Here is a 27511-nt window from a genome sequence, read left to right as displayed (position 1 = left end):
GTGTGTGACTATGTACATGGTGTGTGACTATGTACATGGTGTGTGACTATGTAGATGGTGTGTGACTATGTAGATGGTGTGTGACTATGTACATGGTGTGTGACTATGTACATGGTGTGTGACTATGTACATGGTGTGTGACTATGTCGCTGGTGTGTGACTATGTCGATGTACTATGTACTAGGTGGTGGAGGAGCACTGCAGTGTAGATTTGTCACGTCGCTGCCAGGCAGAACCCATCAGTCTACAAAGTTGTTTGAAGGCGTTCACCAGCGAGGAGGAGCTGGGAGAAGACGAGCTCTACTTCTGTTCCAAGTGCAAGAACCATCGACTGGCCACCAAGAAGTTGGACCTCTGGAGGCTTCCGCCTATTCTGGTGAGTACTACTACTTCAAATACTGCAAAATATATTTCTACAAGTCATTAGAAGTAGTATTGGAAGTACTATTGGTGTGTACAAAGTATGAAATAGTGTCTACTATTGGTGTGTACAAAGTATGAAATAGTGTGGTACTATTAGTGTCTACGAAGTATAAAATAATGTGTACTACTTGTTAAGTTAAAGTAGCAATGATAGTCACACACACACTAGGTGTGGTGAAATGTGTCCTCTGCATTTGACCCATCCCTTTGATCACCCCCTGGGAGGTGAGGGGAGCAGAGAGCAGCAGTGGTGGCTGCGCCCGGGAATCATTTTGGTGATTTAACCCCCAATTCCAAGCCTTGATGCTGAGTGCCAAGCAGGGAGGTAATGGCTCCTGTTTTTTATAGTCTTTGGTATCACTCGGCCGGGGTTTGAACTCACAACCTACCCATCTCAGGGCAGACACTCTAACCACAAGGTGTGTACAAAGTATAAAATAGTGTGTACTATTAGTGTGTACAAAGTATAAAATAGTGTGGTACTATTAGTGTGTACAAAGAATAAAATAGTGTGGTACTATTAGTGTGTACAAAGTATGAAATAGTGTGGTACTATTAATGTGTACAAAGTATGAAATAGTGTGTACTATTAGTTTGTCCAAAGTATGAAATAGTGTGGTACTATTAGTGTGTACAATGTATGAAATAGTGTGTACTATTAGTGTGTACAAAGTATAAAATAGTGTGGTACTATTAATGTGTACAAAGTATGAAATAGTGTGTACTATTAGTGTGTCCAAAGTATGAAATAGTGTGGTACTATTAGTGTGTACAATGTATGAAATAGTGTGTACTATTAGTGTGTCCAACATATGAAATAGTGTGGTACTATTAGTTTGTACAATGTATGAAATAGTGTGTACTATTAGTGTGTCCAAAGTATGAAATAGTGTGGTACTATTAATGTGTACAAAGTATGAAATAGTGTGTACTATTAGTGTGTCCAACATATGAAATAGTGTGGTACTATTAGTGTGTACAATGTATGAAATAGTGTGTACTATTAGTGTGTCCAAAGTATGAAATAGTGTGGTACTATTAGTGTCTACGAAGTATAAAATAATGTGTACTACTTGTTAAGTTAAAGTAGCAATGATAGTCACACACACACTAGGTGTGGTGAAATGTGTCCTCTGCATTTGACCCATCCCTTTGATCACCCCCTGGGAGGTGAGGGGAGCAGAGAGCAGCAGTGGTGGCTGCGCCCGGGAATCATTTTGGTGATTTAACCCCCAATTCCAAGCCTTGATGCTGAGTGCCAAGCAGGGAGGTAATGGCTCCTGTTTTTTATAGTCTTTGGTATCACTCGGCCGGGGTTTGAACTCACAACCTACCCATCTCAGGGCAGACACTCTAACCACAAGGTGTGTACAAAGTATAAAATAGTGTGTACTATTAGTGTGTACAAAGTATAAAATAGTGTGGTACTATTAGTGTGTACAAAGAATAAAATAGTGTGGTACTATTAGTGTGTACAAAGTATGAAATAGTGTGGTACTATTAATGTGTACAAAGTATGAAATAGTGTGTACTATTAGTTTGTCCAAAGTATGAAATAGTGTGGTACTATTAGTGTGTACAATGTATGAAATAGTGTGTACTATTAGTGTGTACAAAGTATAAAATAGTGTGGTACTATTAATGTGTACAAAGTATGAAATAGTGTGTACTATTAGTGTGTCCAAAGTATGAAATAGTGTGGTACTATTAGTGTGTACAATGTATGAAATAGTGTGTACTATTAGTGTGTCCAACATATGAAATAGTGTGGTACTATTAGTTTGTACAATGTATGAAATAGTGTGTACTATTAGTGTGTCCAAAGTATGAAATAGTGTGGTACTATTAATGTGTACAAAGTATGAAATAGTGTGTACTATTAGTGTGTCCAACATATGAAATAGTGTGGTACTATTAGTGTGTACAATGTATGAAATAGTGTGTACTATTAGTGTGTCCAAAGTATGAAATAGTGTGGTACTATTAGTGTCTACGAAGTATAAAATAATGTGTACTACTTGTTAAGTTAAAGTAGCAATGATAGTCACACACACACTAGGTGTGGTGAAATGTGTCCTCTGCATTTGACCCATCCCTTTGATCACCCCCTGGGAGGTGAGGGGAGCAGAGAGCAGCAGTGGTGGCTGCGCCCGGGAATCATTTTGGTGATTTAACCCCCAATTCCAAGCCTTGATGCTGAGTGCCAAGCAGGGAGGTAATGGCTCCTGTTTTTTATAGTCTTTGGTATCACTCGGCCGGGGTTTGAACTCACAACCTACCCATCTCAGGGCAGACACTCTAACCACAAGGTGTGTACAAAGTATAAAATAGTGTGTACTATTAGTGTGTACAAAGTATAAAATAGTGTGGTACTATTAGTGTGTACAAAGAATAAAATAGTGTGGTACTATTAGTGTGTACAAAGTATGAAATAGTGTGGTACTATTAATGTGTACAAAGTATGAAATAGTGTGTACTATTAGTTTGTCCAAAGTATGAAATAGTGTGGTACTATTAGTGTGTACAATGTATGAAATAGTGTGTACTATTAGTGTGTACAAAGTATAAAATAGTGTGGTACTATTAATGTGTACAAAGTATGAAATAGTGTGTACTATTAGTGTGTCCAAAGTATGAAATAGTGTGGTACTATTAGTGTGTACAATGTATGAAATAGTGTGTACTATTAGTGTGTCCAACATATGAAATAGTGTGGTACTATTAGTTTGTACAATGTATGAAATAGTGTGTACTATTAGTGTGTCCAAAGTATGAAATAGTGTGGTACTATTAATGTGTACAAAGTATGAAATAGTGTGTACTATTAGTGTGTCCAACATATGAAATAGTGTGGTACTATTAGTGTGTACAATGTATGAAATAGTGTGTACTATTAGTGTGTCCAAAGTATGAAATAGTGTGGTACTATTAGTGTGTACAAAGTATAAAATAATGTGTACTATTAGTGTGTCCAAAGTATGAAATAGTGTGGTACTATTAATGTGTACAAAGTATGAAATAGTGTGTACTATTAGTGTGTCCAAAGTATGAAATAGTGTGGTACTATTATTGTGTACAAAGTATGAAATAGTGTGGACCTATTAGTGTGTACAAAGTATGAAATAGTGTCGTACTATTAGTGTGTACAAAGTATAAAAGAGTGTGTACTATTAGTGTGTCCAAAGTATGAAATGTTCTGGTACTATTAAAGTGTACAAAGTATGAAACAGTGTGTACTATTAGTGTGTCCAAAGTATGAAATAGTGTGGTACTATTAGTGTGTACAAAGTATGAAATAGTGTGGTACTATTAATGTGTACAAAGTATGAAATAGTGTGTACTATTAGTTTGTCCAAAGTATGAAATAGTGTGGTACTATTAGTGTGTACAATGTATGAAATAGTGTGTACTATTAGTGTGTACAAAGTATAAAATAGTGTGGTACTATTAATGTGTACAAAGTATGAAATAGTGTGTACTATTAGTGTGTCCAAAGTATGAAATAGTGTGGTACTATTAGTGTGTACAATGTATGAAATAGTGTGTACTATTAGTGTGTCCAACATATGAAATAGTGTGGTACTATTAGTGTGTACAATGTATGAAATAGTGTGTACTATTAGTGTGTCCAAAGTATGAAATAGTGTGGTACTATTAATGTGTACAAAGTATGAAATAGTGTGTACTATTAGTGTGTCCAACATATGAAATAGTGTGGTACTATTAGTGTGTACAATGTATGAAATAGTGTGTACTATTAGTGTGTCCAAAGTATGAAATAGTGTGGTACTATTAGTGTGTACAAAGTATAAAATAATGTGTACTATTAGTGTGTCCAAAGTATGAAATAGTGTGGTACTATTAATGTGTACAAAGTATGAAATAGTGTGTACTATTAGTGTGTCCAAAGTATGAAATAGTGTGGTACTATTATTGTGTACAAAGTATGAAATAGTGTGGACCTATTAGTGTGTACAAAGTATGAAATAGTGTCGTACTATTAGTGTGTACAAAGTATAAAAGAGTGTGTACTATTAGTGTGTCCAAAGTATGAAATGTTCTGGTACTATTAAAGTGTACAAAGTATGAAACAGTGTGTACTATTAGTGTGTCCAAAGTATGAAATAGTGTGGTACTATTAGTGTGTACAAAGTATGAAATAGTGTCGTACTATTAGTGTGTACAAAGTATAAAAGAGTGTGGACTATTAGTGTGTCCAAAGTATGAAATATTGAGTACAAAACTTTGAGGAGGTCAAGGAGTGGATCACATAGCCTTAATATTCAATGTTTTATCTTGTGTACTTCATATTGTAGAAGCCCTGGGCTGGAAGCTGTTTCTTAGTTTGTTGTTGTTTTCTACATGGTAGCAGGTCAAGAAAAGAGTCATCGAAACAAAAGAACAATTAACTGACATGTTGATGAACATGTTGTCAGAAACTAAATCCAATCCAATGTACTTGTGTCTTGTCAAAGGGTGGGACAAGTTCAGAATATATCCAATCACAGCTCTTCAATGAAAGAGGGGTGGGGCTTACTTAAGAATGTGAGCCAATCAGATGCTTTCACTTGCGAGGTCAGGAAGTCCCCGCCAAAACCAGGAGGTGAGGCTTTACCCTGGTCCAAGGATGAAAGTGAAGAGAAGACTTTCAATGTTATTGCTGTGTTATTACTATCAGCAGGCCAGTCACATCCTTGCAAATGGAAGTCAAATCTACTATTTGTTGCGCCAAAAACTGCTACCCTGCCAAAATGTGAGTCCTGCGGCCACACGAGTGCGTGAAGTGCTTTGAGTTGACTTGATTTGGAAGATGGCGTCACCATGGAAGGCATCACATATCAAGTCAGAGGGAGAGATGGGCCCAACACTAGCAAGAACTGTACTCTGGGGAGACTACTTTGGCCACGGAGAGCAGCGCTCCCTGCCCGTCATGGCTGAGCTGGACCTGAGGATCCCAGCAAAGCCCTTGACTCTCCAGCCAGTGGCAAAAAGGCCTGGAAACCGTGGCATCTCTCCCAAAGTCATCAGTCAGCCCTCCTGGAACTCTTGCTGCAGTGCCGGGAGGAAGGAGCGGTTTCTGGAGACAGGCAAGATTCCAACCAATATCATCACGCTCTACCAGAACCAAGGTGAACGCAGACATTGCAACAATTATGGCGGTCTAAGCCTCCTCAGCTGTGTTGGCCCGCGTTGCATTGAAGAGACTCCAGCATCTCGCTGAGCGCAGTGTGGGCTCAGAGCAGAGAGATCCACAATCAACACGATTTGTTCCCTGCAAGAGAAGGGTGGTGAGCAGAGACTCGCCCGTGCATTGTCTTTTTAGACCTCACCAAAGGCGTTCCATCAGGTCAGCAGGCCAGGTCTGTTCACAAGAATTGGATGTCCCCCCAAGATCTTGGGGATCATAAAACCGTTCCACAGGGACATGCAGGGCACTGTCCAATGCCATGGTTTTTTTCCCTTAGACCCTTTCTGGATCAAGAGCGGAGTCAAGCAGGTCTGCGTCCTTGTGCCGACACTCTTGGCCATCCTGTTCTCTCTGCTGCTGCAATGTGCCTTCAGACTATCTGAAGAAGCCGTGTGCATTCACACCCCGGGTGTTTAAACATGCACACCTCCACTCAGACAAAAGTGAGAAATGTGCTCATTGGTCAGATGCTGTTTGCTGACGCCCCGACAACACAAACTGCTGGCCTACAGGAACTTAAAAGCTGTTTTGCTGACCACTGCAAAGAGGTTGGTCTCACATCAGCAGAAAGGAGACCAATGTCCTCTGCTAAGATGCCAGCCACACTCCTTATGTCTCCTTTTGGTGACAACACACTGGATGTGGTGCAGGGATTCACCTGCCCTGGGTCTACCGTCTCCAGAAGCCTCAACCTGGACACTGAGCTGACCACCAGAATTAGTATAGCCGCAACAAAGATGGCCCACATGGCAAAGGGTGTGGGACAAGACCAACACAAAGATCCCAGTTTATCAAGCCTGCTGTACGGTAGTGAGAGCTGGACCCTTTTCTCCCGACAGGAACGCAGGCTCAACACCCTCCATCTCAGCATTTCATGGCAAGACCACATTTCAAACCAAGAGGTCCGAGCCCGGCTGGGAACTATTAGCATGTTCATCCTGCTCACCAAGAGATGTCTGTGCTGCTTGGCCATGCCACCCGCATGCAAGATGGCAGAATCCCCGAAGACAGCTGAAGGAGGACGATGTGATGCCAACAGGCTTTGAAAGAGTGGCAGGCAGGAGACTGCAGAGGCCGACAACTTGCCACTCGATCAGCCATGCAGACGTCAGAGCAGAGGAGACAGGCAGTGGGAGGAAAGGAGATGCAAGACGGCCAATAGTCCAGATGATGAGTCTTCACATGGAACAGGACCTGTCTCTCCACCACTTGATTGACAAACTCCATTGTCTGCCAAGACAGAAGAATGCCAAACAATAATATTCATCAAGTAATTAGCTTGAAAAATGTTGGTCTCGCAAGTTTTGAGCTGAAGTTAGGTGACCGCTGTGGTGTTTCAGCCCCCGGGCCGCCAGTTGAGTAGTTCTCAACTACTGTGAGAAGAAATGTTTCTCAACAAGGTCATATGAATGCTTCTTTGCAGGCAAATTGTTGTTGTACTCAACCTGACTGCTTGCTTCCTTTTCAGATCGTCCACCTGAAGCGCTTCCACTTTGTCAATGGTCGTTGGATCAAATCCCAAAAGATCGTCAAGTTCCCGATGGAGGACTTTGACCCCAGCACCTTCTTGGTTCCTAAAGACCTTGACCAGCGCTTGCTTCATTCCCACTGTGGGTATATGCAGAACATCTCCCTCTACCTAACCTAACCCTAGTTTCTCACTCTTGCACACCCCCTAAAGTAGCAAACATGGTTTGTGCCTCCTTGTTCCCAGCATGCTTCTTGTGCTTCTTTTCTGGGGCCTCACTTCTGTATCCCGTGTGGTTTATCAGGAAGGACATCGCACACTAAATGTTACATTTAACACTCGTTGATGTGGCACGAGTCCTTCTCATGAACCTTTCAGCCCCCCTCCGACCTGCAACCCTCAACATTTAGAGAGTTTCAACCTTTTTTCTTCTGCTTTCCCAACAGCTTCTTCTACCTCCAGCAAAAAGTTCCCATCTTCCCTGAGTGGGAGCAGTAGCCCCAAGGCGAGCGCTGGAGACATCAAGCTATGTCCACATGCGTCCCACCTGAGTAGCACACCTGGCCCCCCCAAGAGCACGGAGTACCAGCAGGAATGTGCTGAGGCTCAGCCACAGGGACACAGGATGCAGGGGGACACCTGCAGGGCTCCACTTGGAGGGGAGGAGCACTTGGAACAGCCAGCTGAGTCAGTGGTAGCGTATTCTATGGTGCCCGCAAGGCACACTGATGACGTCATGGTCCCCCACACTGATGACGTCATGGCCCCCCACACGGATGACATCATGGTCTCCCACACTGATGACGTCATGGCCCCCCACACTGATGACATCATGGTCCCCCACACGGATGGCGTCATGGTCGCCCACACTGACGACGTCATGGCCCCCCAGACTGATGACGTCATGGCCCCCCACACTGATGACGTCATGGTCGCCCACACCGATGACGTCATGGTCCCCCACACTGATGACGTCATGGCCCCCCACACTGATGACATCATGGTCCCCCACACGGATGACATCATGGCCCCCCACACTGATGGCGTCATGGCCCCCCACACTGATGACATCATGGCCCCCCACACTAATGACATCATGGCCCCCCACACTGACGACGTCATGGCCCCCCAGACTGATGACGTCATGGCCCCCCACACTGACGACATCATGGCCCCCCACACTGATGACATCATGGTCCCCCACACTGATGACATCATGGCCCCCCACACTGACGACATCATGGCCCCCCACACTGATGACATCATGGCCCCCCACACTAATGACATCATGGCCCCCCACACTGATGACGTCATGGTAAACGGCGTGAACTCTGACTGCAACACTGGGCTCTCGTGCCAAGAAAAGAAGTGTTTGGAGTCCATCTACAAGCTCTATGCAATATCAGTAAGTACTGATCATATATTCACTCCTCACTGATCTACTATTGTACTGTACTACACGGGCTGTAGAGCGCTGATCTACTATTGTACTGTACTACACGGGCTGTAGAGCGCTGATCTACTATTGTACTGTACTACACGGGCTGTAGAGCGCTGATCTACTATTGTACTGTACTACACGGGCTGTAGAGCGCTGATCTACTATTGTACTGTACTACACGGGCTGTAGAGCGCTGATCTACTATTGTACTGTACTACACGGGCTGTAGGGCGCTGATCTACTATTGTACTGTACTACACGGGCTGTAGAGCGCTGATCTACTATTGTACTGTACTACACGGGCTGTAGAGCGCACCCAGCAAATTTGAGAAGAAACTTGAGGTGAATTATATTCCCTTTTGTCTGGACACTGAAGAGAGCCATGACCTAAGTCCCATGAAGGGCAGTGAGGGTGGCACCGGGAGCAGGTGGCCAAGAGGGTGGCACCGGGAGCAGGTGGCCAAGAGGGTGGCACCGGGAGCAGGTGGCCAAGAGGGTGGCACCGGGAGCAGGTGGCCAAGAACACAGCAGCAGTGACTCGGATGGCGGATGTGGGAATTGAAACTGGGTTCCTTAAGTTGCTGGCATGGCCGCTCTACCAATCAAGCCACACCGCCCCAGAAAGAAATATTTTTCCATTTATTAGCCACCTTGCACGCAGAGACACTTCAAGTGTCCACTAGGTGGCGCTCTACCTCCACAGGTGGTGCTGCTGGCTCGCTTAAGGCTTTGTTGTTTTGGGCGGACGGCACCATACGCCAATAAAACTAGCGTGACGGCCCCTAAGTTAAGTCAGCAGCGCCTGTGGTTGGATCATGCGGGGCCACATCTGTCTGACCTTGAAGAAGAGGGCTGTTGCACATCATCGGTCTTGATTAATCACGTGTGTGTGTGGAGTTCATTTTGACACATTCCAAAAAAGGCCACCTTGTCTACAATTGACAATGTCTTCCAACAAATGAGGGCACAGAATGGATCTGGACCGTCCAGCTGGTCTTGGAAGGTTCATGAAGGTCATTCAGGCTCCTCACCTTAGTCTGAGAGGACGGTGCAGGATCCAAAGTCTTGCTCCTCACCTTAGTCTGAGAGGACGGTGCAGGATCCAAAGTCTTGCTCCTCACCTTAGTCTGAGAGGACGGTGGAGGATCCAAAGTCTTGCTCCTCACCTTAGTCTGAGAGGACGGTGCAGGATCCAAAGTCTTGCTCCTCACCTTAGTCTGAGAGGACGGTGCAGGATCCAAAGTCTTGCTCCTCACCTTAGTCTGAGAGGACGGTGCAGGATCCAAAGTCTTGCTCCTCACCTTAGTCTGAGAGGACGGTGCAGGATCCAAAGTCTTGCTCCTCACCTTAGTCTGAGAGGACGGTGCAGGATCCAAAGTCTTGCTCCTCACCTTAGTCTGAGAGGACGGTGCAGGATCCAAAGTCTTGCTCCTCACCTTAGTCTGAGAGGACGGCGCAGGATCCAAAGTCTTGCTCCTCACCTTAGTCTAAGAGGACGGTGCAGGATCCAAAGTCTTGCTCCTCACCTTAGTCTGAGAGGACGGTGCAGGATCCAAAGTCTTGCTCCTCACCTTAGTCTGAGAGGACGGTGCAGGATCCAAAGTCTTGCTCCTCACCTTAGTCTGAGAGGACGGTGCAGGATCCAAAGTCTTGCTCCTCACCTTAGTCTGAGAGGACGGCGCAGGATCCAAAGTCTTGCTCCTCACCTTAGTCTAAGAGGACGGTGCAGGATCCAAAGTCTTGCTCCTCACCTTAGTCTGAGAGGACGGTGCAGGATCCAAAGTCTTGGTCCTCCACAGCCTTGACAGTAGTGCTTTGGCTTTGTCGTGGTGCAGAAACCAACAACCTCTGCCAGCACAACAACAATCATTGGCACACGCCTCATTGTGTTCTTTATGTGTCCTAAAGGTTTGTTTGTGTTTCTGGGACTTGTGTTGAGTTGTGTGACATGTGTGTGTGTGTGTGTGTGTGTGTGTGTGTGTGTGTGTGTGTGTGTGTGTGTGTGTGTGTGTGTGTGTGTGTGTGTGTGCCTCCACAGTGCCACTCAGGAATCATGGGCGGGGGCCACTATGTCACTTACGCCAAAAACCCCAATGGCAAGTGGTACTGTTACAATGACAGCAGTTGTAAGGTAAGTGTCACACACCAAGTGGTACTGTTACAATGACAGCAGTTGTAAGGTAAGTGTCACACACCAAGTGGTACTGTTACAATGACAGCAGTTGTAAGGTAAGTGTCACACACCAAGTGGTACTGTTACAATGACAGCAGTTGTAAGGTAAGTGTCACACACCAAGTGGTACTGTTACAGTGACAGCAGTTGTAAGGTAAGTGTCACACACCAAGTGGTACTGTTACAGTGACAGCAGTTGTAAGGTAAGTGTCACACACCAAGTGGTACTGTTACAGTGACAGCAGTTGTAAGGTAAGTGTCACACACCAAGTGGTACTGTTACAATGACAGCAGTTGTAAGGTAAGTGTCACACACCAAGTGGTACTGTTACAATGACAGCAGTTGTAAGGTAAGTGTCACACACCAAGTGGTACTGTTACAGTGACAGCAGTTGTAAGGTAAGTGTCACACACCAAGTGGTACTGTTACAATGACAGCAGTTGTAAGGTAAGTGTCACACACCAAGTGGTACTGTTACAGTGACAGCAGTTGTAAGGTAAGTGTCACACACCAAGTGGTACTGTTACAATGACAGCAGTTGTAAGGTAAGTGTCACACACCAAGTGGTACTGTTACAATGACAGCAGTTGTAAGGTAAGTGTCACACACCAAGTGGTACTGTTACAGTGACAGCAGTTGTAAGGTAAGTGTCACACACCAAGTGGTACTGTTACAGTGACAGCAGTTGTAAGGTAAGTGTCACACACCAAGTGGTACTGTTACAATGACAGCAGTTGTAAGGTAAGTGTCACACACCAAGTGGTACTGTTACAGTGACAGCAGTTGTAAGGTAAGTGTCACACACCAAGTGGTACTGTTACAATGACAGCAGTTGTAAGGTAAGTGTCACACACCAAGTGGTACTGTTACAATGACAGCAGTTGTAAGGTAAGTGTCACACACCAAGTGGTACTGTTACAGTGACAGCAGTTGTAAGGTAAGTGTCACACACCAAGTGGTACTGTTACAATGACAGCAGTTGTAAGGTAAGTGTCACACACCAAGTGGTACTGTTGCAATGACAGCAGTTGTAAGGTAAGTGTCACACACCAAGTGGTACTGTTACAATGACAGCAGTTGTAAGGTAAGTGTCACACACCAGGTGGTACTGTTACAATGACAGCAGTTGTAAGGTAAGTGTCACACACCAAGTGGTACTGTTACAATGACAGCAGTTGTAAGGTAAGTGTCACACACCAAGTGGTACTGTTACAGTGACAGCAGTTGTAAGGTAAGTGTCACACACCAAGTGGTACTGTTACAATGACAGCAGTTGTAAGGTAAGTGTCACACACCAGGTGGTACTGTTACAATGACAGCAGTTGTAAGGTAAGTGTCACACACCAAGTGGTACTGTTACAATGACAGCAGTTGTAAGGTAAGTGTCACACACCAAGTGGTACTGTTACAATGACAGCAGTTGTAAGGTAAGTGTCACACACACCAACAGAAGGTCGGCCCCCTGCTGACTTGGTAAGTTGACCTTGACAAAGACTTGAGCGGTCCAGCATTTTTATGTCACTTTGCTTTAGTGTCAGAGAAATAAAAAGACAATGTATTAGTGGGGACGGACTGTGGGAGAGTTTAGCATCCTGGAGCTGTTCCTCGGTCTGTTGGTCCCCCATCAGAAGGTCTTTAGCCTCGTCCCAGGTGCCAGGAGACTGGGGTGGTAGGGGTCCTGTGGGCTAGTGGCAGATCTGCACTGTTAGTTCCCTGCCTGACCCGCGTCAGAACCTAGTCCCCAATGTCGGCACTAAGTCAAACAGGTTTCCACTGAGGACTGGACTTTGCCAGAGCTGACCTCTGTCAACCATTTTCTTTACAACTTTAATGGACAGAATTTTAATGTCCAGCCAGGATGTTGAAGGTTTCCAGTTTGCTGGCTCCAGGGTTGAGTCAGAGAGAAAGGAAGAACCGGTGGGTTGGTGCGGCGTCTGCAGTTCTGGTGAAGAGACAGCTTCAGCAGTGTTGCTGCACTCAGAAGAAAGTGCTAGAACCGCCATGGTTAGTCAGGCTGCCAACCCTCGGTGAGTGGAGGTCCTGTAGGGGGGCAGAGGGTGACCAATATTCCTTTGGGTGTTGTTGATGCTCCTCTCTACTACCTGCTGCTGCTGGCGACCTACGCACAGATTCTAAACTCTCAGTGGAACAGCTCCCTTCAAGGTGATCCTGCAGAGGATCCTCAGGTTGGGTCCTCCTCGTGGTTGGAGCTCCATTCATGTACACGCCCAGGAACTTTCCACACCTCCCCGATAATCAGATCAGTCTTCCTTGTCCTGTAGTCCACAATCCCCTCCTTTGCCTTGGATATGTTGAGGTCCAGGTCCAGGTTGTTATCAGCACACCAGTCTCAGAACCCCCAACCCCCTGCACTCCCACTGAAGTGGCGTCGTCTGGGTGAGATGCAGTTGTGGGTACTAAGTGAGGAGCAGAGGGCTCCGTACAAACCCTGAGAGCTGATGTTTAGGCTGAGGTCTGCAGAGACCTGAGGCCCAACTGCGGTCCCACGGTCCGACAGGAAGTCTCTGATCCAGCAGCTTTGCCGTCCAGGACTGTGCTGTTGTTAGTGACTCTAACTGAATCCATGATCTTCTTCCAGGAAGTACATTCTGCGGAGATTGACACTGACTCGGCGTACATCCTCTTCTACGAGCAACAGGAAGTCAACTACTCCCACTTCCTGCCAAGGACTGACGGCAAGAAGATGGCCGACACCAGTAGCATGGATGAAGACTTTGAGTCAGACTACAAGAAATATTGTGTCCTCCAGTGATCCACTTGGTCTTCTAAGTAGCAGGTGGACTGTAGAGAATGACTAAGTAGTACTCTGATCATGCATTATACTGTAAAGAATGACTAAGTAGTACTCTGATCGTGCATAATACTGTAAAGAATGACTAAGTAGTACTCTGATTGTGCATAATATTGTAAAGAATGACTAAGTAGTACTCTGATCATGCATTATACTGTAAAGAATGACTAAGTAGTACTCTGATCGTGCATAATACTGTAAAGAATGACTAAGTAGTACTCTGATCGTGCATAATACTGTAAAGAATGACTAAGTAGTACTCTGATCATGCATTATACTGTAGAGAATGACTAAGTAGTACTCTGATCATGCATTATACTGTAAAGAATGACTAAGTAGTACTCTGATCGTGCATAATACTGTAAAGAATGACTAAGTAGTACTCTGATTGTGCATAATATTGTAAAGAATGACTAAGTAGTACTCTGATCATGCATTATACTGTAAAGAATGACTAAGTAGTACTCTGATCGTGCATAATACTGTAAAGAATGACTAAGTAGTACTCTGATCGTGCATAATACTGTAAAGAATGACTAAGTAGTACTCTGATCATGCATTATACTGTAGAGAATGACTAAGTAGTACTCTGATCATGCATTATACTGTAAAGAATGACTAAGTAGTACTCTGATCGTGCATAATACTGTAAAGAATGACTAAGTAGTACTCTGATTGTGCATAATATTGTAAAGAATGACTAAGTAGTACTCCGATAATGTACATTATTATAAAAAATGACAAAGTATTACTCTGATCATGCATAATATTGTAAAGAATGACTAAGTAGTACTCTGTGCATAATATTGTAAAGAATGACAAAGTAGTACTCTGATCATGCATAATATTGTAAAGAATGACTAAGTAGTACTCTGATCATGTGCTAAATTATAAAGAATGACAAAGTAGTACTCTGATAATGTACATTATTGTAAAAAATGACAAAGTATTACTCTGATCATGCATAATATTGTAAAGAATGACTAAGTAGTACTCTCATCATGTTCAATACTGTAAAGAATGACAAAGTATTACTCTGATCATGCGTAATATTGTAAAGAATGACAAAGTATTACTCTGATCATGCATAATATTGTAAAGAATGACAAAGTATTACTCTGATCATGTTCAATATTGTAAAGAATGACTAATTATTACTCTGATCATTTCTCCTTCCGCTTGATTGGAAGGAAATAACCTTTTCAAGAAGAAGTGACAACACTGGACTCTGAGCGCACTTTGCCAACACCTTTAGCCCCGCCCCCTGACATTGGTACTCCCCAAATGTACTTGGTGACTCTGAATAATGTACATACTTCTTCTGTGTACTTGGTGACTCTGAATAATGTACATACTTCTTCTGTGTACTTGGTGACTCTGAATAATGTACATACTTCTTCTGTGTACTTGGTGACTCTGAATAATGTACATACTTCTTCTGTGTACTTGGTGACCCTGAATTATGTACATACTTCTTCTGTGTACTTGGTGACCCTGAACTAAGTACATACTTCTTCTGTGTACTTGGTGACTCTGAATAATGTACATACTTCTTCTGTGTACTTGGTGACCCTGAACTAAGTACATACTTCTTCTGTGTACTTGGTGACTCTGAACTATGTACATACTTCTTCTGTGTACTTGGTGACTCTGAATTATGTACATACTTCTTCTGTGTACTTGGTGACCCTGAACTAAGTACATACTTCTTCTGTGTACTTGGTGACTCTGAATTATGTACATACTTCTTCTGTGTACTTGGTGACCCTGAACTATGTACATACTTCTTCTGTGTACTTGGTGACTCTGAACTATGTACATACTTCTTCTGTGTACTTGGTGACTCTGAATAATGTACATACTTCTTCTGTGTACTTGGTGACTCTGAACTATGTACATACTTCTTCTGTGTACTTGGTGACTCTGAACTATGTACATACTTCTTCTGTGTACTTGGTGACTCTGAATTATGTACATACTTCTACTGTGTACTTGGTGACTCTGAATTATGTACATACTTCTTCTGTGTACTTGGTGACCCTGAACTAAGTACATACTTCTTCTGTGTACTTGGTGACTCTGAATTATGTACATACTTCTTCTGTGTACTTGGTGACCCTGAACTATGTACATACTTCTTCTGTGTACTTGGTGACTCTGAACTATGTACATACTTCTTCTGTGTACTTGGTGACTCTGAATAATGTACATACTTCTTCTGTGTACTTGGTGACTCTGAACTATGTACATACTTCTTCTGTGTACTTGGTGACTCTGAACTATGTACATACTTCTTCTGTGTACTTGGTGACTCTGAACTATGTACATACTTCTTCTGTGTACTTGGTGACTCTGAATAATGTTCATACTTCTTCTGTGTACTTGGTGACCCTGAATAATGTTCATACTTCTTCTGTGTACTTGGTGACTCTGAATTATGTACATACTTCTTCTGTGTACTTGGTGACTGAACTATGTACATACTTCTTCTGTGTACTTGGTGACTCTGAACTATGTACATACTTCTTCTGTGTACTTGGTGACTGAACTATGTACATACTTCTTCTGTGTACTTGGTGACTCTGAACTATGTACATACTTCTTCTGTGTACTTGGTGACTCTGAATAATGTACATACTTCTTCTGTGTACTTGGTGACTCTGAATTATGTACATACTTCTTCTGTGTACTTGGTGACTCAGAACTATGTACATACTTCTGTGTACTTGGTGACTCTGAATTATGTACATACTTCTTCTGTGTACTTGGTGACTCTGAACTATGTACATACTTCTTCTGTGTACTTGGTGACTCTGAATTATGTACATACTTCTTCTGTGTACTTGGTGACTCTGAACTATGTACATACTTCTTCTGTGTACTTGGTGACCCTGAATAATGTTCATACTTCTTCTGTGTACTTGGTGACTGAACTATGTACATACTTCTTCTGTGTACTTGGTGACTCTGAATAATGTACATACTTCTTCTGTGTACTTGGTGACCCTGAATAATGTACATACTTCTTCTGTGTACTTGGTGACTCTGAACTATGTACGTACGTCTTCTGTGTACTTGGTGACTGAACTATGTACATACTTCTTCTGTGTACTTGGTGACTCTGAACTATGTACGTACTTCTTCTGTGTACTTGGTGACTGAACTATGTACATACTTCTTCTGTGTACTTGGTGACTGAATTATGTACATACTTCTTCTGTGTACCTGGTGACTCTGAACTATGTACATACTTCTTCTGTGTACTTGGTGACTCTGAATTATGTACATACTTCTTCTGTGTACTTGGTGACTGAATTATGTACATACTTCTTCTGTGTACTTGGTGACTCTGAACTATGTACATACTTCTTCTGTGTACTTGGTGACTCTGAATAATGTACATACTTCTTCTGTGTACTTGGTGACTCTGAACTATGTACATACTTCTTCTGTGTACTTGGTGACTGAACTATGTACATACTTCTTCTGTGTACTTGGTGACTCTGAATAATGTACATACTTCTTCTGTGTACTTGGTGACTGAATTATGTACATACTTCTTCTGTGTACTTGGTGACTCTGAATAATGTACATACTTCTTCTGTGTACTTGGTGACTCTGAACTATGTACATACTTCTTCTGTGTACTTGGTGACTGAATTATGTACATACTTCTTCTGTGTACTTGGTGACTCTGAATTATGTACATACTTCTTCTGTGTACTTGGTGACTCTGAACTATGTACATACTCCTTCTGTGTACTTGGTGACTCTGAAGTATGTACATACTTCTTCTGTGTACTTGGTGACTCTGAACTATGTACATACTTCTTCTGTGTACTTGGTGACTCTGAACTATGTACATACTTCTTCTGTGTACTTGGTGACTCTGAACTATGTAGATACTTCTTCTGTGTACTTGGTGACTGAACTATGTACATACTTCTTCTGTGTACTTGGTGACTCTGAACTATGTACATACTTCTTCTGTGTACTTGGTGACTCTGAACTATGTACATACTTCTTCTGTGTACTTGGTGACTCTGAACTATGTAGATACTTCTTCTGTGTACTTGGTGACTCTGAACTATGTACATACTTCTTCTGTGTACTTGGTGACTCTGAAGTATGTACATACTTCTTCTGTGTACTTGGTGACTCTGAACTATGTACATACTTCTTCTGTGTACTTGTGTGGCTCATTGGCAGCCAAAAGGGAGAAAAGAGAAACAAAGACTTCAAAATGGAAGTGACTCCAAAGGACGTGTTTTTTGTTTTTGTTTTTTATGCTGATTGATCATTAGAAAGTAATGACTGTATGTACATCACAAGTACTTTATGTACATCACATGTACTTTACATCACATCACAAGTACTTTATGTACATCACATGTACTTTACATCACATCACGTGTACTTTATGTACATCACATGTACTTTACATCACATCATGTGTACTTTATGTACATCACATGTACTTTACATCACATCACGTGTACTTTATGTACATCACATGTACTTTACATCACATCACAAGTACTTTATGTACATCACATGTACTTTACATCACATCATGTGTACTTTAAGTACATCACATGTACTTTACATCACATCACAAGTACTTTATGTACATCACATGTACTTTACATCACATCACAAGTACTTTATGTACATCACATGTACTTTACATCACATCATGTGTACTTTATGTACATCACATGTACTTTACATCACATCACAAGTACTTTATGTACATCACATGTACTTTACATCACATCACAAGTACTTTATGTACATCACATGTACTTTACATCACATCATGTGTACTTTAAGTACATCACATGTACTTTACATCACATCATGTGTACTTTAAGTACATCACATGTACTTTACATCACATCATGTGTACTTTATGTACATCACATGTACTTTACATCACATCACGTGTACTTTATGTACATCACATGTACTTTACATCACATCACAAGTACTTTATGTACATCACATGTACTTTACATCACATCATGTGTACTTTATGTACATCACATGTACTTTACATCACATCACGTGTACTTTATGTACATCACATGTACTTTACATCACATCATGTGTACTTTATGTACATCACATGTACTTTACATCACATCATGTGTACTTTATGTACATCACATGTACTTTACATCACATCATGTGTACTTTAGGTACATCACATGTACTTTGCATCACATCATGTGTACTTTATGTACATCACATGTACTTTACATCACATCATGTGTACTTTATGTACATCACATGTACTTTACATCACATCACGTGTACTTTAAGTACATCACATGTACTTTACATCACATCACGTGTACTTTATGTACATCACATGTACTTTACATCACATCATGTGTACTTTATGTACATCACATCATGTGTACTTTATGTACATCACATGTACTTTACATCACATCATGTGTACTTTATGTACATCACATGTACTTTACATCACATCATGTGTACTTTAGGTACATCACATGTACTTTGCATCACATCATGTGTACTTTATGTACATCACATGTACTTTACATCACATCACAAGTACTTTATGTACATCACATGTACTTTACATCACATCATGTGTACTTTATGTACATCACATGTACTTTACATCACATCATGTGTACTTTATGTACATCACATGTACTTTACATCACATCATGTGTACTTTATGTACATCACATCATGTGTACTTTATGTACATCACATGTACTTTACATCACATCACGTGTACTTTATGTACATCACATGTACTTTACATCACATCATGTGTACTTTATGTACATCACATGTACTTTACATCACATCATGTGTACTTTATGTACATCACATGTACTTTACATCACATCATGTGTACTTTATGTACATCACATGTACTTTACATCACATCATGTGTACTTTATGTACATCACATGTACTTTACATCACATCATGTGTACTTTAAGTACATCACATGTACTTTACATCACATCACGTGTACTTTAAGTACATCACATGTACTTTACATCACATCATGTGTACTTTATGTACATCACATGTACTTTACATCACATCACGTGTACTTTAAGTACATCACATGTACTTTACATCACATCACGTGTACTTTAAGTACATCACATGTACTTTACATCACATCATGTGTACTTTATGTACATCACATGTACTTTACATCACATCACGTGTACTTTAAGTACATCACGTGTACTTTACATCACATCACGTGTACTTTAAGTACATCACATGTACTTTACATCACATCATGTGTACTTTATGTACATCACATGTACTTTACATCACATCATGTGTACTTTAAGTACATCACATGTACTTTACATCACATCATGTGTACGTTAAGTACATCACATGTACTTTACATAACATCATGTGTACTTTATGTACATCACATGTACTTTACATCACATCACGTGTACTTTATGTACATCACATGTACTTTACATCACATCACGTGTACTTTATGTACATCACATGTACTTTACATCACATCATGTGTACTTTATGTACATCACATGTACTTTACATCACATCATGTGTACTTTAAGTACATCACATGTACTTTACATCACATCACAAGTACTTTATGTACATCACATGTACTTTACATCACATCACAAGTACTTTATGTACATCACATGTACTTTACATCACATCACGTGTGCTTTAAGTACATCACATGTACTTTACATCACATCACAAGTACTTTATGTACATCACATGTACTTTACATCACATCACAAGTACTTTATGTACATCACATGTACTTTACATCACATCACAAGTACTTTATGTACATCACATGCACTTTACATCACATCACAAGTACTTTATGTACATCACATGTACTTTACATCACATCATGTGTACTTTATGTACATCACATGTACTTTCCATTACATCATGTGTACTTTAAGTACATCACATGTACTTTACATCACATCACAAGTACTTTATGTACATCACATGTACTTTACATCACATCACAAGTACTTTATGTACATCACATGCACTTTACATCACATCACAAGTACTTTATGTACATCACATGTACTTTACATCACATCACAAGTACTTTATGTACATCACATGTACTTTACATCACATCATGTGTACTTTATGTACATCACATGTACTTTCCATTACATCATGTGTACTTTAAGTACATCACATGTACTTTACATCACATCACAAGTACTTTATGTACATCACATGTACTTTACATTACATCACGTGTACTTTATGTACATCACATGTACTTTACATCACATCATGTGTACTTTATGTACATCACATGTACTTTACATCACATCACAAGTACTTTATGTACATCACATGTACTTTACATCACATCACGTGTACTTTAAGTACATCACATGTACTTTACATCACATCACGTGTACTTTAAGTACATCACATGTACTTTACATCACATCACAAGTACTTTATGTACATCACATGTACTTTACATCACATCACGTGTACTTTAAGTACATCACATGTACTTTACATCACATCATGTGTACTTTAAGTACATCACATGTACTTTACATCACATCACAAGTACTTTATGTACATCACATGTACTTTACATCACATCACAAGTACTTTATGTACATCACATGTACTTTACATCACATCACGTGTACTTTATGTACATCACATGTACTTTACATCACATCATGTGTACTTTATGTACATCACATGTACTTTACATCACATCACAAGTACTTTATGTACATCACATGTACTTTCCATTACATCACAAGTACTTTATGTACATCACATGTACTTTACATCACATCACGTGTACTTTATGTACATCACATGTACTTTACATCACATCATGTGTACTTTATGTACATCACATGTACTTTACATCACATCACAAGTACTTTATGTACATCACATGTACTTTACATCACATCACGTGTACTTTATGTACATCACATGTACTTTCCATCACATCACAAGTACTTTATGTACATCACATGTACTTTACATCACATCACGTGTACTTTATGTACATCACATGTACTTTACATCACATCATGTGTACTTTATGTACATCACATGTACTTTACATCACATCATGTGTACTTTATGTACATCACATATACTTTACATCACATCACAAGTACTTTATGTACATCACATGTACTTTCCATTACATCACAATTACTTTATGTACATCACATGTACTTTACATCACATCACGTGTACTTTATGTACATCACATGTACTTTACATCACATCACGTGTACTTTAAGTACATCACATGTACTTTACATCACATCATGTGTACTTTATGTACATCACATGTACTTTACATCACATCATGTGTACTTTATGTACATCACATGTACTTTACATCACATCACGTGTACTTTAAGTACATCACATGTACTTTACATCACATCATGTGTACTTTAAGTACATCACATGTACTTTACATCACATCACAAGTACTTTATGTACATCACATGTACTTTACATCACATCACAAGTACTTTATGTACATCACATGTACTTTACATCACATCACGTGTACTTTATGTACATCACATGTACTTTACATCACATCATGTGTACTTTATGTACATCACATGTACTTTACATCACATCACAAGTACTTTATGTACATCACATGTACTTTCCATTACATCACAAGTACTTTATGTACATCACATGTACTTTACATCACATCACGTGTACTTTATGTACATCACATGTACTTTACATCACATCATGTGTACTTTATGTACATCACATGTACTTTACATCACATCACAAGTACTTTATGTACATCACATGTACTTTACATCACATCACGTGTACTTTATGTACATCACATGTACTTTACATCACATCATGTGTACTTTAAGTACATCACATGTACTTTACATCACATCATGTGTACTTTATGTACATCACGTACTTTACATCACATCATGTGTACTTTATGTACATCACATGTACTTTACATCACATCACGTGTACTTTATGTACATCACATGTACTTTACATCACATCATGTGTACTTTATGTACATCACATGTACTTTACATCACATCATGTGTACTTTATGTACATCACGTACTTTACATCACATCATGTGTACTTTATGTACATCACATGTACTTTATATCACATCATGTGTACTTTATGTACATCACATGTACTTTACATCACATCATGTGTACTTTATGTACATCACATGTACTTTACATCACATCACAAGTACTTTATGTACATCACATGTACTTTCCATTACATCACAAGTACTTTATGTACATCACATGTACTTTACATCACATCACGTGTACTTTATGTACATCACATGTACTTTACATCACATCATGTGTACTTTATGTACATCACATGTACTTTACATCACATCACAAGTACTTTATGTACATCACATGTACTTTACATCACATCACGTGTACTTTATGTACATCACATGTTCTTTCCATCACATCACAAGTACTTTATGTACATCACATGTACTTTACATCACATCACGTGTACTTTATGTACATCACATGTACTTTACATCACATCATGTGTACTTTATGTACATCACATGTACTTTACATCACATCATGTGTACTTTATGTACATCACGTACTTTACATCACATCATGTGTACTTTATGTACATCACATGTACTTTACATCACATCACAAGTACTTTATGTACATCACATGTACTTTACATCACATCATGTATACTTTATGTACATCACATGTACTTTACATCACATCATGTGTACTTTATGTACATCACATGTACTTTCCATTACATCACGTGTACTTTATGTACATCACATGTACTTTACATCACATCATGTGTACTTTATGTACATCACATGTACTTTCCATTACATCACGTGTACTTTATGTACATCACATGTACTTTACATCACATCATGTGTACTTTATGTACATCACATGTACTTTACATCACATCACGTGTACTTTATGTACATCACATGTACTTTCCATTACATCACGTGTACTTTATGCACATCACGTATATTTTCCGTACATCACATGTACTTTCTGTACTTCATGTGTACAAAAGTACTTTACAGCGACAAATAGTAGATTCTACATGTTTGACATACATTCAAAAGTAGATCCTACATTACATGCATATCCATACAAATATATATTTACACTTATTAGGAGTGTGGGAAAAAATGGATTCGAATCGAATCGAATACGTTGTGCGATTCAGAATCGATTCCCATTTTTAAAACTTTTATTTTTAATCAATCCAACAAAGCACTACACAACAATATTATAACAATGCAAACAATTCCAGAAGCAAAGCTGAGCCAGCAACACTCAGAACTGCAATAAACACAACAATTGAGAGGAGACACAAACACCACACAGAACAAAACAAAAGTAGTGAATATTATCAACAACAGTATCAATATTAGTTATCATTTCAGCATAGCAGTGATTACAAATCCCTCATTGACATTATCATTAGACATTTATACAAAGAATCAAAAAGAACAATAGTGTATAATAGTGTATTACTAACTATGACTCTTTTTTACCTGCTAGGACACCTTTTTTACCTGTCTACATTTGTCACCATGACGACTGTCAGTGTGTACATTTGTCACCATGACGACTGTCAGTGTGTACATTTGTCATGATGACGACTGTCAGTGTGTACATTTGTCACCATGACGACTGTCTGTGTGTACATTTGTCACCATGACGACTGTCAGTGTGTACATTTGTCACCATGACGACTGTCAGTGTCTACATTTGTCACCATGACGACTGTCAGTGTCTACATTTGTCACCATGACGACTGTCAGTGTGTACATTTGTCACCATGACGACTGTCAGTGTCTACATTTGTCACCATGACGACTGTCAGTGTGTACATTTGTCACCATGACGACTGTCAGTGTCTACATTTGTCACCATGACGACTGTCAGTGTCTACATTTGTCACCATGACGACTGTCAGTGTGTACATTTGTCACCATGACGACTGTCAGTGTGTACATTTGTCACTATGACGACTGTCAGTGTGTACATTTGTCACCATGACGACTGTCAGTGTGTACATTTGTCACCATGACGACTGTCAGTGTGTACATTTGTCACCATGACGACTGTCAGTGTGTACATTTGTCATGATGACGACTGTCAGTGTGTACATTTGTCACCATGATGACTGTCAGTGTGTACATTTGTCATGATGACGACTGTCAGTGTGTACATTTGTCACCATGACGACTGTCAGTGTGTACATTTGTCACCATGACGACTGTCAGTGTCTACATTTGTCACCATGACGACTGTCAGTGTCTACATTTGTCACCATGACGACTGTCAGTGTGTACATTTGTCACCATGACGACTGTCAGTGTCTACATTTGTCACCATGACGACTGTCAGTGTGTACATTTGTCACCATGACGACTGTCAGTGTCTACATTTGTCACCATGACGACTGTCAGTGTCTACATTTGTCACCATGACGACTGTCAGTGTGTACATTTGTCACCATGACGACTGTCAGTGTGTACATTTGTCACCATGACGACTGTCAGTGTGTACATTTGTCACCATGACGACTGTCAGTGTGTACATTTGTCACCATGACGACTGTCAGTGTGTACATTTGTCACCATGACGACTGTCAGTGTGTACATTTGTCATGATGACGACTGTCAGTGTGTACATTTGTCACCATGATGACTGTCAGTGTGTACATTTGTCACCATGACGACTGTCAGTGTGTACATTTGTCACCATGACGACTGTCAGTGTGTACATTTGTCACCATGACGACTGTCAGTGTGTACATTTGTCACCATGACGACTGTCAGTGTGTACATTTGTCACCATGACGACTGTCAGTGTGTACATTGGTCACCATGACGACATCTTCACCTTCATGATGCTTCCTTCCTTCAGCGGGTGACGTCATCAACCAGACAGAGGGTCGTGTTCCCTCAGTGACCACTGGGGGCAAAAGTGGCGCTTTAACACTGCATGAGAAATCAGCGAGACAGCAGCAGAAGAAGAAAGGACTTTGCCGCGACCAATCAAATGAACTCTGGTGAGCGGGGGGCGTGGCCATCCCTGATCTGCGCTCGGATTTCTCAACTCGCTTCCGGTCCTGTTTAGACTCCGCCCCTTTTCCCCTCTGCTTGGTCGGCTGAAACTTCATCTTTCTTGCTTTTAAACTTCATCTTTCTTGCTTTTAAACTTCATCTTTCTTGCTTTTAAACTTCATCTTTCTTGCTTTTAAACTTCATCTTTCTTGCTTTTAAACTTCATCTTTCTTGCTTTTAAACTTCATCTTTCTTGCTTTTAAACTTCATCTTTCTTGCTTTTAAACTTCATCTTTCTTGCTTTAAAAACCTCATCTAACTTGTCTGTTGTCCTCCTCATCAGCACTGAAACACTTTAAACTTTGTGTGAGAAACATTCTTTAATTTTGGAGCGAGGGAAAGAAGAAAAGGAGGACAAAGTGCACGTTGGAGCCACACTTTGGCTTTTGGACACTTTTTGTAGTTTAATGTGGACTTTTTCATCCCATGCTGCCTTTAAACGTCGATCTTGTTGATCCCGCTTGAAGTAAGTGTTTATTATCTTCTCTGCAGCATGACTACAATGTCATCTTTCTGACATTCTTACACCTTTAAACTCTTCTTTTAACATCCATCCATCCATTTTCTACCGCTTATTCCCTTTTAGGGGTCGCGGGGGGTGCTGGCGCCTAGCTCAGCTACAATCATGCCTTCTTTTAACAATTGTTGCTATTATAAACTCAACTTGAAAATAGTATAGATAATACTTTATTGATTCCTTCAGGAGAGTTTCCTCAGGAAAATTCCAAATGAGTATAAACTATTACAAGTATTCACTTGAGCTGAAGCAGTATTTTCAGTATAATTCAGGCAGTATTGCAAGTATAACTGAAGCACTTATTGCACGTATTAAGTAGGGTGGCTGATAGAAGCAAAGGTGCAAAGACACACAAAGTTCAGATCCAGGCTGTGAGAACATTCCTCACATGAAGAATGCAGCTGAGATAGGCTCTAGCACCCCTGCCACCCCGAGAGGGACAAGCAGTAGAAACTGGATGGATGGACTTCTAGGAACCTTGCAAGGTCAAAAGCAAATGCAGAAGAAAAAAGCTGCAAACATTAAAACACCTGCATGGCAGAAATGATGCAAGTTCATATGCAACCAAGGAGAAGTTAGTCAGGCTGACAGGAAGTTAGCTAAGTCAACAGGAAGTTAGTCAGGCTGTCAGGAAGTTAGCTAAGTCAACAGGAAGTTAGCTAAGTCAACAGGAAGTTAGTCAGGCTGTCAGGAAGTTAGCTAAGTCAACAGGAAGTTAGCTAAGTCAACAGGAAGTTAGTCAGGCTGTCAGGAAGTTAGCTAAGTCAACAGGAAGTTAGTCAGGCTGTCAGGAAGTTAGCTAAGTCAACAGGAAGTTAGTCAGGCTGTCAGGAAGTTAGTCAGGCTGACAGGAAGTTAGCTAAGTCAACATGAAGTTAGTCAGGCTGACAGGAAGTTAGTTAAGTCAACAGGAAGTTAGTCAGGCTGTCAGGAAGTTAGCTAAGTCAACAGGAAGTTAGTCAGGCTGTCAGGAAGTTAGCTAAGTCATCAGGAAGTTAGCTATGTCAACAGGAAGTTAGTCAGGCTGTCAGGAAGTTAGCTAAGTCAACAGGAAGTTAGTCAGGCTGACAGGAAGTTAGCTAAGTCAACAGGAAGTTAGTCAGGCTGTCAGGAAGTTAGTCAGGCTGACAGGAAGTTAGCTAAGTCAACAGGAAGTTAGTCAGGCTGTCAGGAAGTTAGCTAAGTCAACAGGAAGTTAGTCAGGCTGTCAGGAAGTTAGCTAAGTCAACAGGAAGTTAGCTAAGTCAACAGGAAGTTAGTCAGGCTGTCAGGAAGTT

The 27511-nt window shown here is 40.6% G+C and overlaps 2 protein-coding genes and 1 pseudogene across 12 annotated transcripts in view; 2 read left to right on the top strand and 1 right to left on the bottom strand.

Annotated features, from left to right (window-relative positions):
• LOC133564831 (ubiquitin carboxyl-terminal hydrolase 32-like) overlaps positions 1 to 17766 on the top strand; it is an 87943-nt gene extending 70177 nt beyond the window's left edge. For 4 of the 5 annotated variants that reach the window (XM_061919341.1, XM_061919338.1, XM_061919339.1 and 1 more), the window contains 5 exons: positions 185 to 376; positions 7080 to 7221; positions 7526 to 8484; positions 10559 to 10651; positions 13294 to 17766. In XM_061919341.1, the coding sequence (XP_061775325.1) occupies positions 185 to 376; positions 7080 to 7221; positions 7526 to 8484; positions 10559 to 10651; positions 13294 to 13467 (1560 nt within the window). In that variant the 3' untranslated portion in view covers positions 13468 to 17766. The remainder of the gene's footprint in view (positions 1 to 184; positions 377 to 7079; positions 7222 to 7525; positions 8485 to 10558; positions 10652 to 13293) is intronic. The other variant, XM_061919340.1, reaches the window with a different exon arrangement.
• The window catches only part of LOC133564833 (pleckstrin homology-like domain family B member 1), a 689899-nt pseudogene that overhangs the window by 101442 nt on the left and 560946 nt on the right, over positions 1 to 27511 (bottom strand).
• phldb1b (pleckstrin homology-like domain, family B, member 1b) overlaps positions 25713 to 27511 on the top strand; it is a 90816-nt gene continuing 89017 nt past the window's right edge. For 3 of the 7 annotated variants that reach the window (XM_061919343.1, XM_061919344.1, XM_061919345.1), the window contains exon 1: positions 25719 to 26183. The gene's annotated coding sequence lies outside the window, so the exon portion shown is untranslated. Of the gene's footprint in view, positions 26184 to 27511 lie in introns of all 7 variants that reach the window. The other 4 variants (XM_061919350.1, XM_061919346.1, XR_009809354.1 and 1 more) reach the window with 3 other exon arrangements.

The sequence above is a fragment of the Nerophis ophidion genome, linkage group LG13, assembly GCF_033978795.1.
Source record: "Nerophis ophidion isolate RoL-2023_Sa linkage group LG13, RoL_Noph_v1.0, whole genome shotgun sequence".
In the NCBI taxonomy this organism is placed as follows: domain Eukaryota; kingdom Metazoa; phylum Chordata; class Actinopteri; order Syngnathiformes; family Syngnathidae; genus Nerophis; species Nerophis ophidion.
This window is presented reverse-complemented; position numbering and strand designations above follow the sequence as displayed.